Here is a 15,974-nt window from a genome sequence, read left to right as displayed (position 1 = left end):
ATGCTCCCCATCACAGAGCTCCCTGAAAAGACAAAACCATGGAGGCAGAGCAGAGGTGGCCACCAGAGTCACGGGCGGGCTGGGAGGTGGGTGTGCCCTGCAGCTCGTGACCAGCACTGGGGCAGGGGCCGGGGCCTGGCAGGGAGACGACCCCAGTTACAGTACTTCTCTGCGACAATGTGACCTGAATAAAACTTAACCTCAAGCCTCTGAAAGAAAAAGCTGTCTGTTGGGCTAAGTTAAGTACACAATCCCAATTCCATGCTGTTTGTGTAGAGCAAACCTATAGTGTTTATGAGCTTTTCGAATATCCAAGAACAATCAGAACACTTTTGGGGGGATCAGGATGGAGAAGGGGAGGACATAGAGCTCACCTCCCCCAGCAAACACATCAAAAATAAATCTACATGTGGAACAATTCTCACAGAAAACTAGCTGGAGACTAGCAGCAGATCTCCTACGCAACGAAAGCTGCAAGAAAGATCTCCATGTAACTGGGCAGGATGGGAAAAAGGCATCTGTGGGGGCCCGTGTCCCTGCTGGGGACTGTAAGGAGGTGAAGATCCGCATGGGTGGTCCCTCATCCTGGGGAGCAAGCAGGTCCAGCCACAACCTGGGCATCCCAGTCCCAGGGTTCTGCTTGGAGGAGATGGACTCCCTTGCCTGCTGGGAAATCTGCTGAGACAGAGAAGGGCTGGAGAAGCTCAGACTCCACTTGTTAGGAGCACAAGTGTGCTGACAATCAGGGTGGAAAGAGAGTCTTGCACTGGCGGCTGCCACCTCACTGCACTTGGGGCAAACATCCTGGCCTGCTCACTCCACACCACAGCCTGGTGTGAGATCTGGGCAGAGACTCAGTCTAGCAGTGCAGAGACAGAGCAGGGCGTGGGGCTGTGGTACAGGTGAGGTGGCAAAGGCCACTGTTGGCATGTGCAGGAGTACACAGCGGTTGTCTCCAGCAAGAGCCCTCAGCTCCGCCCACTCCAGAGCACAACTTAGTGTTGGATCTGGGACAGAGGGTCCTGGGAGAGTCTGCCACAGAGGCAGCCCAGACCCCAGGCAGCAGCACAGTCACCTCAATTCCTGCAGCCACACTGCCCTGACCCCCAGCCCCACGGCCTACTCCACAGCCTTGCATGAGATCTGGGGCAAACACAACAGAGAAAGGGATGCAACTCTGGGCTGCTTCTGAGGGGAACCACAGATGCCCACACAATCAGCACGTATGTCTTCTGTGACTGCACGGGCCACATTTGCTTTAGCAGTCACCTCCTTTGGGGCAGGACACACACTCAAGGGCAATGAAGCTTTACTGAACCCAACCCTCATGGCTTCTACTCCAACAACTGGGGAACAGACCTCACCCCTGACAGGAAGCCCCCACTCATACCCCACATAGGGTCTAGATACTCCAACACCAACCACACCTCCTATCAAGGGGATAATTGCCAGCACACCCTGAGGAAAGACAAGGCTTCCATACCAAACCAGCCCTTACGCCAAAAACACTGGACATACAGAGTTTATACATAAAAACACACTATTAAGACCACAGTAGACAACTGTTTCTCCTAAATTCACAGAGACAGAGAAAGTAAAATAAAAAGGCAGAGGAACCACTCCCAATTAAAAGAACAAGAGAAATCCCCTGAAAGAACAAATAATGAAACAAAGCTCAGTCTACTAACCGACTAGACTCCAAGTTCAAAAAGGAAGTAGTAAAAATGCTAACTGAATTAAGAAAGATTATTGATAGAAATGCAGATCACTGTAAAAAGGAACTAGAAACTATAAAGATGAACCAATCAAAAATAGTTCAACTGCTGGGATAAAAAACAATCTAGAAGCAATTAACAGTGGACTAAGTGACACAGAAGAACAAATCAATGACCTGGAAGAGAGAATAATAAAAATCACGCTATCGGAACAGCTGACAGAAAAACAAAGGAAAGAAATGAAAGCAACATCCGAAATCTATGGGATAATGTAAAATGTACCAACCTGTGTATAATAGGGATTCCAGAAGGAGAAGAGAGAAGGAAAATGAAAATGTATTTGAAGAAATTATGGCTGAAAACTACCCTAACCTAGAGAAGGAAACAGATATCCATGTACAGTAAGCACAGAATCCCAAACAAGATAAACCCAGAGACCCACACCAAGACTTGTCATAATTAAAATGGCAAAAGATAAAGATAAAGAGAGAATTCTAAAGGCAGCAAGAGTCAGTTACAGGGACCCCCCTGAGGCTATCAGCTGATTCCTCTAGAGAAACTCTGCAGCCAGAATGGAGTAGCATGATATATTCCAAGTTCTGAAAGGAAAACACCTGCAACCTAGGATACCCTACCAGCAACATCATCATGTACAACAGAAGGAGATACAAAGAATTTCTCAGGCGAGGAAAAATGAAAAGAATTCAGCAATTCTTAACCTAAAAAGAAACACTGAAGGGTCTTCTGTAAATAGAAAAGAAGAAAGAATCTATAGGAAAGGGAAAGTCACAACAGGAAAGGCTGAAAATCACTTAAATAAACCAGCACGTAGATTAAAAAAACAATAAAAAAAAACCTGTGAAAAACGATTACAACTACAATTAACAGTAAAAGAATATGCATGGAAATATAAAGTAGGACATCTAAATCACAAAACGTACGGGAGAGGGATATCAAAAATGTAGCTATTTCAGAATGTGTTTAAATTTGAATGAGTATCACTCAAATTTAATTTCAAAGAAAGTAGGTACAGTTCTGTGACATTCTTGAACTCCATGGTAACCGCCAATCAAAAATACACAACAGAGTCACAAAAACCAAAAAGAAAGGAACTCAAGCATACCAAAAAGGAAAATCGTCACACCAAAAAAGAAAAACAACAGGGAAGAGATGAACAAAGAACTACAAAAACAACTGAAAAATGACTAAAATGGCAATTAAGTATACACCTATCAACAATTACTTTAAGTGTTAACAGACCAAATGCTCCAATGAAAAGACACTGAGTGGAAGACTGGATAAGAAAATAAGAACCTACAACATGCTGCCTACAAGAGACTTACTTCAGGGCAAAACACAGACAAAGTGAGAGGATGAAAAAGATATTTCATGCAAATGGAAATGCCAGGAAAGCAGGGGTAGCAGTGCTCATATCACATAAAACAGACTTTAAAACAAAGGCCATAAAGAAAAAGAAGGGCATTATATAATGATAAAGGGATCAATGCAAGAAGAAGGTGTTATACCCATTGGTGTATGCACCCAATACAGGAGCACCTAAATATATAAAATAAAGACTGACATAATGGGAGAAGCAGACAATAATGAAACTTTAGCCCACTGACATCAACAGACAGATCATACAGAAAGAAAACCAAAAGGCAACAGAGATACTAAATGACACAATAGACCAACTGGACTTAATTTATACCTACAGGACTGCATCCAAAAACCCCAGAATACACATTCTTTTCCAGGGTGGACCCTCACTGTCAAGTGTGCACCCTGCACCTCAAGACACCACGCAGACTTCCCTCGTTTGGTTAATAAAAGAATTTCTGTTTGGAAAAGCAGCAGGAAGCCTGCAGAAGCAGTTTATATTTTCAGCAGATGGAAATGAAGTGAGAGGTTATCCCAAGTGAGTGAAAGAACCTTGTTTCCCATGCGCTCCTTTCTGGCCACCAGCCAGTCCTCACTCCTCTGCTCCATGGGGGCGCCCCAGTCCTGGCTCCCTGCCCTCCCTCTGTCTGGGGCGAAGCCTTTCCCTGACTTCGTCTCTTCATTGCCTCTTCCTGAAAGCCTGTCCAGCTCGCAGTGAGCTCTCTGCTTCCTGCTGTCGTCCAGGTGGTGTCTCTGTGCTTCAAGTTCTTGTTCCCGGCATCTTCTTTCTGCATCCCTTTGCTCTTTATCACTGTCGTTTTGTGACCTGTGATTAAACACAAATGATCAGCAACCTCTTGCAAACTGCTTGTCAGTTACCCGTCCTCCCTTTCAGACTGGAAGGTCAAAAACAGGCCAGGAATACGTAGGTCTGCTCATCCCCGTGGTGCCAAGTTTGCACATGACAGGTATTCAATAAGAAACTTTTGAAGAGATGAATAAACAACAGTAATAACTATATTTGCTGTTATACCTGAGTGACACATATGTAACAGGCACTATGGGAAGATACCATGTACACATATTTTTATTATTCTCAGTAAATACAACCTCCCCTTTTCTGAAATGAGATTAACAGTGGTCAAGGGACTTTCCTGGGAGCCCAGATACACATCCATCATGACACAGAGCCGGTATCTACAGCTGCGTTTCTGCTCCAAGCAGAGCTAAAGTTAACTGAAGATTAACGTATGCTGTATCAAACTGTTAAATGAATAGAGAGTAAGTAAGTGGCTACTTAGCTCATCTGGTTCTTAAAGTCTTTCTCTCCACGAACCTCACACACTGTCTGGCTCCCCGCACACAAAGGCAGCAGAGCAGACAGGAACAGAAAGATCTACCAGAAAAGCACAAATCTGTGCAAGAAACATGACAAGGGCATTCTGTGTCACAAGCAATAGTAACAGAAATGCCTGTAACATAAACCAGAGCGTTAAAAGATCACAGATTTGATAGTCACACATGAATTAATTTTATAAACAAACCAATTAACCAGAACCCCCCAAAAGAGGATAAAAACTTTATCACAACTCTGTACAAGGAAGGCAGTAAGAAACCATTCAGATTATATTGATTCTGGACAAACAGCAGCCTAATCCCATGACCTCGCCCTGCTCCCTCCAAACTCAAACCTACTTCCAGACACTCTGTGAGCAGAGGGGCCCTGGGCTCCAGGAAGCTCTGCAGGCGTCCAGGTCCAGCCCATGGGTAAGAGCCCCTGGTCAGGGGAAGCAGCAGTCCAGCTGCATGTGGCACCCGACTGTGGGAGGGGATCAAACCCTGAGGACACAGGGCAGGAGGCAGGGGCTCCCTTCTGCCAAGCCCCTGGCTGGTCTTTGGCCCCGCTCAGAGACTGCCACGTCCCGTCCCAGAGAACGCTGCCTGAGCTCCTCTCACCAGCTGCTCATCATGAGCAGACAGAGGACCCCCGCTGGCGGAGGGGGGCTAGCAGAACACCAGTACCCACAGCTGCTGGTCAGATCCCGTGGTGGGACGGAGGGTTGCCCACTCCAGCAAAGGAATGACAGTACTTAGGGTTCTATTTCTGTATCACAAAAGACTCCCAGCACCTAAAAGACTGGGTTTTCAAATCTGTAATTCTGTAGATAAATTGAAGGAGGTCTGGAAGATCAAGTGGGCAAAGTATCTCAAAACAGAGAGGAAAATTACAAACTGATAAAAATCCCAAAGGAAGAGAGATTGGGAAGATCTTGAAACCCAGAAGTGCAGTGACAGGGGCCCAAGAGAAGAGGCAGGAGAGGACAGTTAAGGAGATAACACAAGGACATGCCCCTTCTGAAGGCAAACCGAATGGGTTCACCAAGTACCCACTTGACCAAGGAGGGATAACAATGTGGACAAGCATATCCTGGCAAAATTCCTGAATTCCAAGCATACTGTGATGTGTAAGTACTTGCACTGGCAAAGGAAACACGACCGTGACCCAAAGGCCACCTCAGACAAGCAACATGGTCAAAGAAACAGAAGCACAGGCTCACTTTTCCCTGAGCTCCTCCCGTGAGCTCTCCAAGGGCACAGACTTCACGCCTGCATGGCTGGGACACAGTTCCCGTTTCCCATCTCCAGGGTCAGTTTCCTCTCCTCTTTCTTTTGCTTTCTCAGTGCTTGGTTCTTCCCCCTTTTCTGGTTTCTTGAGAAGCTGAAAAATTATAATGTTAGTAAAATATCACTTTAAGAGCGTATCATGGAGGGTAGGGTGTAGCTCAGTGGTAGACTGAATGCCTAGCACGCATGAGGTCCTGGGTTCAAGCCCCAGTACCTCCATCCAAAAAAAGGAAACCCAATTACCTACCCACAGAAAGTAAATTAAAAAAAAAAAAACCAATTTTTTTTAAGTTTATCATAAAAGAAGTTATTTAATAAATAATTTAAAATACACAACAATACTGAGTCCAAATGTTTGAACAGCAAAAAGAGTAAGCTAAAGGCCCACTGAATGGGTTTTTGGTAAAATACACAGGGGAACATTCAGTCAATGAAATACTTTGTAGCTATAAAAACAATTTAGGATAGTTACTGTGATGAAAACTTACTTATACTAACGAATAAAAGAATGTTACAAAGCAGAATGACTTCTAGCTATATGTTGATTCACACACACAGAAAAATGTCTAAAAGGCTTGCAACACTGTGTTAACAGTGATCATTTTTAGTTGGCAGAACTGAAATGATTTTCCGTCATCTACAGGTTTTAGTTTTTCTAAAATGAAGACGTATCACTTTCGTAATAAGGAAAAGACCTTTTTTTATTTTTAAAAAGACTGCTTTATATTGATGACTTTGAGACTAGTTTAGAGTTTTCAAACACTGTTCTCTTTCTGGAGAGAGACTCAGAGGTTGCTAGGATCCATTTAATTTGGTATGAAACTGGCCTCCCTCCCTGTTCTTACACTGAAATTTAAGTACTGCAGGGAGAAATCAGTTTGTAGAAAATGAACGGAAGGTCTGCTTACAGGAATTCTGTTCTCCCTAGACATATTCTGTATTGCAGCACAGCAAAAGTATACACAGATACATTTAGACTAAACTAGTTCCTTTAAGAATGAAACATGGGCTGACAGGCAAAATGCAGAAAGGTGCTTCTCATGAGAGGTCAACACCGTCACCTGCACATATGCTCTTACTCTGCCTGCGTGGGATCTGCGAATTCTAACACTTCCTTTCAGATAACACTCTATATTTTTTTTACTTAAAAAAGCAATATATGCTGGTAATAAATGCAAACCGCAGGGAGGGGCAACAGCATACACCTCCATCCACCCAACAGACGGTTTTGTGCACCTATGAACCGTTTTTACTCACAGTATTTCTGGAACCAAAGGTTAGGGTTAGACCCCCCTACCACACCACTTCTCCAACACAGGCTGGGTATCCCATGGTTCACCGCAGTCCTGACACCATCTACCTGCAATTAATGTCAGATCCCACGAGACTGTCCCCACTTCAGAGGCCAGTTTAAGTCCCAGGTTGTCTGGGACCAGCACTACTGATGGACTGGCTATAAGCTCAGGGGGGTTCTGAATGAGAGTGACTCACGGAACTGCGGAAAGTGTGTCACTCACTATGAGTGGTTTGTTATAAATGGTACAGTGCAGGGACAGCTAGATGGGAGAGATGCGAGGGCACAGCAGCAGGGAGAGGTCTGAGGCTTCCATGCGCACCTGGGATCCGCCTTCTTGGCAGCCAGATGCACGTGCTCACAAGCTTGGGTGCTCTCCAAACCCCACACTTAGGGGACTTTCAGAGACTCCATTACACAGGGCTCACTGACTAAATCACTGGTGACTGAACTCAACCTCCATCCCTCTCCCCTTCTGGAGGTCGGGGAGTGGGGCTAAAAGTTCCAGTCCTCTAATCATGCCTTGGTCTTTCTTAAGCCCCATCCTGAAGCCATCCAGGGCCCCAGACATTGGTCAGCTCATTAGCATACAGACACTCCTGTCACTCCAGAGACAAGGGTTTTAGGAGCTGTGTGCCATACATTGGGAAAAAGACCCTGTATCAGGTGCTAAGGATACAGTTGGGAATAAGAGACAAGTGCCCACAATTAAGGAACTTACATTTAACATTCTAGCTGAGGCAGTGGTGGCCATGGGGGTGGAAGACTGGTGTACACAGTGACAGAAACAGAAAAGAGTGAACAAGACAATCTCAGGTGGTATGAATGCTACAAACACACAATAAAACAGAATAAAAGGACAGTGAGATGTGCGGTACGGGGAGGAGGAGGAACGGTTTCTCAAGGGGGTCAGGAATGGCATCTCTGCAGGTAAGATGTGAACAGGGACCAGATGGTGAACAGGAGCCACAGATGAGAAGGCGTGAGTCTGGGGAGAAAAGCTCCCTGTGGAAAGGGGAGGAGAGAGGGACAGGACACAGGGGAGGCAGAAGCCAGGGCCACATCCAGGGAGCCCTGCCCAGCCCTCAGTTCTACTTGTTCCACAGGCATCTGCTTTTAAAGAGCTTCGTGAAAGAGATCACACAATTGTCTGGGATAATGCTATTTATAGCCTACAGTTATGTACTCAGGATCTTGTTTGTAACTGTGCTAACCTGACCTACCTCAACTTGAGCTCACTGCTTAGTTTTCAAGTCCTTGGAGGAAATAAAATGCTGAGTTGCTCTCCCTAAATCATATTTTTCTTTACTGTTAAAAACAGCCACGAGAGCCTCTCTCTGCCTCATTACTTTCAGGGTATTAATACAAATTCTTTCGGCATTTCTTTGCAGATTTTATTTTTCAAGTTCTCTTCTTTAAATTAGAATTCTCCAGAAGAATCATAGGTCAGAGACACCCAAATTGAGCACAGATGCTCAATAAAGGCTACGCCTGGAGTCAGACACATACGGTCAGGTCAGACCACACACTGAGGAGGACAGAGCTGTGGACGGCTCATGTCACAGGTCTAACCTACCACCAGGATTCTTTTTTACCAGATTGGAATAAGACTAAGCCTTTCTCTCACTGTGCCCATGTTTTGTTTTCTTTTTTTCTAGATGAAGAGTCCTACAGTTACTTTCACTGACTTAAAATTTTTTATTATTATTATTTTATTTTATTTTTTGGCAGGGAGAGATAATTAGGTTTTATTATTTATTTTTAGAGGAGGTACAGAGGATTGAACCCAGGGCCTCATGCATGCTAAGCATGTGCTCTACTACTTGAGCTATATCCCCACCTAAATTTGTGTTTATTTCTTTGGCTTATTTTGGATGCTAATTCCATACTCAAAAATGTAAAAGTAAAATGCTATACTCCAAATATTTCGTCTTAAAATTATAGTGAAAATTGTGGGCTACAAGTTTCAATGACTCTTCCTGAAAAACTCTAATAGCTGTTGACAAAAGTGCTTCTGAGAATACACAGCCTTAGACTAGCTATCATTCTTTGCTGAGGAAAGTAAAGGAAAAGGTTACACAATATTGGCACACCCGTGACCATAAAATCTGCATTAAACGTGTACCTACTTCCTCGCAGGTCATGACAGAGCGGCCTTTCTACGGTGACAAAGACCTTCCCCATAACATGAAGGTTTCATTTGACTAGTCATCCTTCCAGGGCTGTTAGTTCACACTGCTGAGACTACTTGCATTTGTCACAGCAAGTACGTCTGCTACACTTTCGTTATGAAGAGTCGTGTGTGCTCGCTTAGGCCACACGGACAAGCAGAAAATACCCTCTCCGAGTTACTTCCTGAGGGACCCCGGCCTGGCCTGCTCCCGGTCCATGTTCTGGCAGATGTGGGGAAGGTGATCTTCACTGAATACTGTTGCTGGCTTCCTCTACTTCATCAATGTTATTATCAGATTATGAGACTTTAAAACTACATAGATCTGTGTCCAATTCTCAAAGCCAAGATGAAAGAAATGACTTGGGATGATTTCTTGTGGGGCAAACGGCTCCCTACTCATCTTTGCACACTGGGGTTTCATCTTTGCCACAAACGTGCGTGAGCAACATGGCCTGGCCCGCACCTTCATCAAGCTGAGTTTTTCAGCAACGTCCTTAAACTTAAGAGAGACATTTCAAGAAACAGTCTTCAGAAATAATGTCACTCATTACTGCTGTTCATAAATACTTCAGGTTTTCCTCTGGCACGTCCTCTGTCCCCACTTGAGATTAGCTGGGGATGTGCACCATGTTTTGGCAGGTGAAGTCTGAGCAGGTAGGATGGATGTCACTTCCATGCGGAAGGTTTAGGAACTAGCGTGCAATGTGCTGTGTTACGCATCCCCTTCCCCCGTCACTAAGACTGTGGAAGCCGATGCCAGATGGTGCCTCCGTCAGCTTGGGTCACTGAGTGGCCGTGCTGGGCAATGCACGGTCGACAGCAACGTGGCCCAGAACAGAACCTGAGTTATGTGAAACCAATGAGATTTTGAGACTGTTACTGCAGCATAACCACCAGTCCTGACGGATACAAGTAGTTGTGTGTTTCATAGGAATGTTGTTGAGACATTGTTCCCTCCATTGCTAGTGAACCCCACATGACCACCTATGCGGGAAATTGTTTTAGAAGTCAAAGTCTAGAAAAGGCTTTGCTTCCCTTGAAGAACCGGCATGTTTCCTCTGCATGGATAATGGAAACTGTTTCTGATCAGCTTTTCTGGTTTTGACTGCCAAGCACATCAGACACTGACCAGCAGCTCAGTTAGGTGTTTGCGGCCTCTTTCCCATCCTTCCCTGGCTACCTCTGCTCCTCCAAGTCCTGACCTTTCATATTTTTCAATTTATATTATATGATTTTAATGAATCCCTAAAAGGCACCGTAAACCCTTCATGGAATGGGTAAGATTCACATTAGGCTACAATCCGGGCTCAGTTTAAGTCACCTGAGCGGAGCACTGAGAAGGCGAGGCCGGCCCCAACACGGACAGTAAATTTTACACAGAGGAAAGCTCCCTCTCAGCACTAAGCCACGCTCCTGGGCGAGTGCATCAGCCACGGGAGAAGCCGGGCGATGGGGGCAGAAGCCGTTGCTGCCACAAGAGAAATGGGACAACCCGGTTCTGTGAGTCAGGCTTCATGTAGGAAGGGCAGTGAACACAAAGCCAGCGGGTTTCAAATACGCAGTTTTTCAGTCAAGAAATCCTCCTTCAAAGGCAAATATAAGCAGAAGCCCAACCTATGACATTCAAATGTGGGGCTCCTCTGGGTGCCGTGCTTCTGTCTCCCCAGGAGGCCGGTCCCCTTCCCCACCCACCTACGTGGTCCTCCCAGCACAGCACGCCCAAGGAACCCCGGGGGCTCGGGGAACACAGTGTGAGAAAAGAACTCTGACAGTTAAAGACTACACTCATTGAAAATGTTCTTAAAGTTCTAAAGAGATAAAATACCTAAAAGGTAGAACTACGTTTGGAAAAAGGAAACGAAACATCTCCTCAGAATTACCTGAATCCTTACTTCTTTCTCCGCACTTCTTTTTGGCCTGTCTGCCGCTTTTCTCTTACATCTTTCCTCCTCTCTCCTCCTCTTCCTCTCTTCTTCCCGTAAGCGCTTCTTTTCCAACTCCCTCCTCCTCCGTTCTTCTCGCTTTTCTTCTCGAATTCTCTAGAGATGTGGGAAGTACGTGCATAAACTGTCTGCAGGGACGTGACAGTGACAGGAACGCTGTTCATCAGGTAAGAGGCCAGACCTACCTGCTTCTCTAATCTTCTGTTTTTAATATATTCCAAAAGGGGCGTGGTTCTTCTAGCTGAAACACAAAAATTGCAATGTGGTATTACCCCTAAAAAAAGATTTCTTTCCTTTATTTTAAATACTTGCTTTCAATTCAATCTTTAAAATAATTAGAGGAATTAAAATATACATGAACGTATACTATATTTGAGGGAGTTCTTATTTCATCACTATAAAGTCAAATAATTTGGAGGTACTGACAATTTTACACATGCTAGGCATTTAATTCCAGACTCTTCAGGGAATCTTCTATATTACAAATATGGTATAAAAGCAAAATGAGTACAATACATTAAACTTCCCAAATGTTATGACTATCTTAACATTTTTGCTGATAATTTAAATCAGCACATAACATTTGTAGACACAGTCAGCCCTCCGTACCTGCAGGTTCAACATCCACAGGTTCAACCAACTGTGGATCAAAACTATTTGGGGGGAAAAGTCCAGAAAGTTCTCTAAGGCAAAACTTTGAATTTGCCACTGAGTGGCAACTATTTTCATAGCACTCACAGCAAATCAAGTACTATAAGTCACCTCAAGACGACTGGAAATACCCGGGAGGGTGTAGGTAGGCCACATGCATGCACAGCACCGTGTTTTAGAGAGGACTGAAGCGCCCACAGACTTTGGTATCCGTTGGGGGCAGGGGGAGGGGGGCTGCTGGAAATCCGTGCAGACTCTGCTCTGCACTGTGGAAGTTCTGGCCTTGCCCACCAAGGGCAGGGCTGAGACCCTGGATGGGTGGAGGTTGACATGGAGACTCGACCTGCCTCCCTCCTTTCCTGCAGAATACCTGCCTTGTTACCCCAAAGCAGTGATGTGAATGAGGGGTAAATGAGACCTTGCATGAGAAAGTGCTTTACAAACCATAAAAGTGTCACTGTTAGACCTCCAGAGAGCTGTTACCACAACCTATGAGGAAACCGGGAAGCTGAGGCTCAGGACAAGGTCACGGGGTTGCTAAGTCTCAGAGCTGGGACTGAGCCCAGGTTTGTCTGCTCTGTAGACCCTGATATACACTGAACTAACCTGAACTTCAGAGTGAATTAAAACTTCCATTTAATCCACACTGCTTAGACTTGATCATAAGAATCCACTAAAGGCCAAAATCTAAGAAAAGAAAAAGGCATTTGCCATAAATTGTCTGATTAAGATTAAATTTAAATAGGCAGAAACAGGAGTCACAGAAACAAAGTCCATGGCCTCATCCTGGGCTGGTGGATTTACTCAGTAAGTCATTACGATTCATGTACCATGCACCCAGCACTGGGCGAGGTACTGGGAACCAGAGAGGACAGAACTGCACCCTCCTCTGCAGGAGCACGGCTGGAATCTGCAGGGTGGTGTGTGTTTGACCAGCAAGGGGATATCTAAAAACTGCCCAGAAGTTAAAGACCTCACTACTTTTCTGAAGCTATCCTGTACAAGGGCATTCAAAACAAAGTAGTGAAGAAATGGGTGGGGGAGGGAGGTGAGGTGTGTCAATTTCTTCTTCTTCTTTTAGTTCTTCTTAAATTCAGCATATTTCTACAGTGACATCACGATTTGTCCTCAGAACTGTTTCTTCCCTACTTCAGTAACAGTGCGACGGTCCATGGACCTGCTCAAGTCAAACTCCAGGAGGCCCTGATTCCTTCTGCTTTCTTACTGCACATGCCAGACCTCAGCCCAACCCCCAGAGCGCACACCAACTCGGCCAGCCTGAGTCAAGCGCCTTCCCTGACCACAGCCTCTCTACTAGGGCCCAGCTTCTATCAGCACGCACCGTCCCCAACGCTGGAGCAACCAGAGACCACACCATGCCACTCCCTCAATGGTTTCCAGCATCCCTCCAGTAAAACCCAGCCAACCGTGCTGTGCCCCATCTCCAGCTCATCTGCCCCTTGCAAGCCATGTGCCACCAATGGGCCTGCGCCTACTGCTCCGGGCCCAATATGCCAGCAACCAGCCCTTGCTTCCTTGCCTGACTGGTCTCAGGTCAAATGCGGTCTCAGAGGGGCCTCTCACCAAGCCCTTACTCTATTCCAGTATGTTTGTGGAGCTCATCAGGAATGGAAACACTCTGGTTTGGGCATTTCTGCACGTGTTTGTGGCCATCACCCCAACAAGAGGGCAGCGCGTGAAGGCAGGAGCCAGTGTGCCCCATTCTGGTGCAGTCCCCGGTACCCAGTCAGCACATGCAGGGCATGTGTCCACAAATACTTCAGTGAGTAAGTCTTCTGAGCCACATGTTAAATCATCTCTTATAAAACTCCATTACTACACTAACGAATATTTCAGTAATTAATGTTCACCTTTTTTTGATTAATTTACTCAACAAATATTTACCAAAGACCTAAATTTGTCCAAGCAATGTATTATGTGCTGAGACTAAAAGACAGAAATACAGTTCCGTTGGCTGGTGTGGGGTGGGGGAACAAAAATGAGAAGAGCGTTAAGGCAGAGGGAGACAGACAAATAAGATAAATTATCAACTGTGTCACTGGCCTGGCCTGTAAGTGTCAGTGGGTGAACAGGGTGCAGGCACCAGGAGGGGAGGGCAGAAGGGGAGAGGGGAGGGAGGAGAAGGGGAGGGGAAAGGAAGCGGAGACAGAAAGGGAGACACTACAAGCAGACTGCCTGATAGAAAATAGGGCTTCATGTCTCCAAGTTCTGCGGGACTGCTACCAGGAGATAACGACTTCTACAACGTACCACCTGCAGGTATAGGGTTGAAGGCCTGATTCACACCAGACTCTTGGCTTTGGCTGGGCTTACCCACTGGCTCAGGAGGCTAAACAGTTTTTTGAACAACGGCAAGATGACCTCATACTTAAGCAAAGCATCTCATTTGTGGGACTGCTCTTTGCAAACATGTCTGATTTCAACTTTGAGACATAAGGCTTTTCCCTAATGCAGCCAAGCACACAGCACTCAAATGTCTTCTTTGTTGTTCACACAGAAGCATCATAACTCTGAAACAAAATGACTGTAACTGAAAACTCTGGTGTTCTCCATTGACAGATGCTCAGAAATATTTTCCCAAGTTGCCATCTCGCCATCCTTTTGTCAAAGCTGGGAAATACGTACATTTCTGTCACGTGTCAATTTTTTTATCATATAATGAAAAAGAAATATATCCTCTATAAATACATATCTCAATAAATCAAAGAGAAGAAATGAGCAAAACAGACCAATAAGTTCTCTTGTCTTTGCTTCTATGTCCCCCAGAAGAGTTTCAGGATTGGCACTAGTTTTCTCCTCCTCCACACAGTAAGCTTCTAAAAACTTCTTATATTCTGGATCTGTAAATTAAAATAGACAGAAAGAGAAGAAAAATATTCCTTGCCATATACAGGAGAGGACTCATACTTGATCAGTGTATTTAATTTGGTGGTTTTCCAACCCAGCATCTGAAAAGGACGCACCATCTTCAATGCTTCCAGTTTTAGCATCTTTTTTCTTTAGCTTCTTTTTGGCTATCTTCTGGAATGGAGCAAATTCTACCACTGCAGGATATTCTAGGCCTTTAACAGAAAACAAATTACAAAAATCATTCTGAAATTCTACTGTATTCATTTTGGAAGACAATGCACTAGCTTACTTAAGGACTGAACACAGCATTGACAATATTACTGTTTAAACTATAATTTAATTATACTTTCAAGTAATTGTAATCTTAGCATGCCAAACTCCAGACTTAAACAAAGGATGCACAATTATTTGTTAAATAAAACAAATGTTTTATTTTGTTGTAGTGGTGGTTACAAGATTAAATACACACAAAATTCATTAAACTGTATACCTTAAAATGCTGATTATTAAAGATATGTAACTTATACCTCAATAAACGTTATCACTCTACCACCAAAGAGTTTATCTTAGAATATCTTCAAATAGGTTTCCTAGTCACATTTAAAATTTTTAAGTTTTAAAAGGTTAATTCAATTATCGATCTGTTATGTGAGTTCAAGGAAATGATTCTGCTTAGAAGATACACTCAGCTAAAAGAGAGGGCTTCAAACTGAAAAGTTCACAATGAAAGTCACTTGAAACTGATTTTGTTGTTATGTGAGGGGTAACAAACACACAGAAACTTTCACTCAGAGAATCATCCACTACATGATTACTAAAAAAAAGATGGAACACTTCTACCTTGGCACTAAACTCACTGAGTAATCACTTTTAGATTTGTCAGACGACTATGATATTTTAACTCTCATTTATCTGGAAGACATGTTTGTGCTACCCTCAACTATCCAGAATAAAGTCAAGAACCTGGAGGAGAGCAGGGCTTCAGATAGGCAGGGACAATGTCTGACTCATTTGTATTGCTGTGTCCACAATGCCTAGTACATAGTATTAGGATACAATAATTTAGTTCAGGGACATAAAAAGTTCACTTCTCCAGAAAACTCACTTATATGAAAAACTTGACTCATGATAATACATAAATAGGTTGTCACTACTACACAGAATTGCTGGAATTTCTGGTTTATATATAATTTTAATTTTAAACATAAGCACATAATCACAGTAATAATCAAAATTAATGAGTTTTAGATTAGTATCTAAGAACTTCTTAATTAAAACTCACAAACATGCAGCAAAACTTTTACTTAGAGATTATAATGAAG

General features: G+C 44.1%; 1 protein-coding gene across 10 annotated transcripts in view; it reads right to left on the bottom strand.

Moving 5' to 3' along the window:
• UPF3A (UPF3A regulator of nonsense mediated mRNA decay) overlaps window positions 1-15,974 on the bottom strand; it is a 35,391-nt gene that overhangs the window by 16,482 nt on the left and 2,935 nt on the right. For 8 of the 10 annotated variants that reach the window (XR_012080153.1, XR_012080154.1, XR_012080155.1 and 5 more), the window contains exons 4-9: window positions 14,766-14,864; window positions 14,532-14,642; window positions 11,316-11,371; window positions 11,068-11,226; window positions 5,654-5,814; window positions 3,648-3,921 (exon numbers count right to left, since the gene is read on the bottom strand). Coding sequence is in view for 3 of the 10 variants with exons in the window: in XM_072976624.1 (XP_072832725.1) it covers window positions 3,648-3,921; window positions 5,654-5,814; window positions 11,068-11,226; window positions 11,316-11,371; window positions 14,532-14,642; window positions 14,766-14,864 (860 nt within the window). In the remaining 7 variants the exon portion in view is untranslated. Of the gene's footprint in view, window positions 1-3,647; window positions 3,922-5,653; window positions 5,815-11,067; window positions 11,227-11,315; window positions 11,372-14,531; window positions 14,643-14,765; window positions 14,865-15,974 lie in introns of those variants that run through there. The other 2 variants (XM_072976625.1, XM_072976626.1) reach the window with 2 other exon arrangements.

Source organism: Vicugna pacos, chromosome 14 (assembly GCF_048564905.1).
Source record: "Vicugna pacos chromosome 14, VicPac4, whole genome shotgun sequence".
In the NCBI taxonomy this organism is placed as follows: Eukaryota; Metazoa; Chordata; class Mammalia; order Artiodactyla; family Camelidae; genus Vicugna; species Vicugna pacos.
Note: the sequence above shows the minus strand (reverse complement) of the source record. Positions and strands in the feature narration are given on the sequence as shown.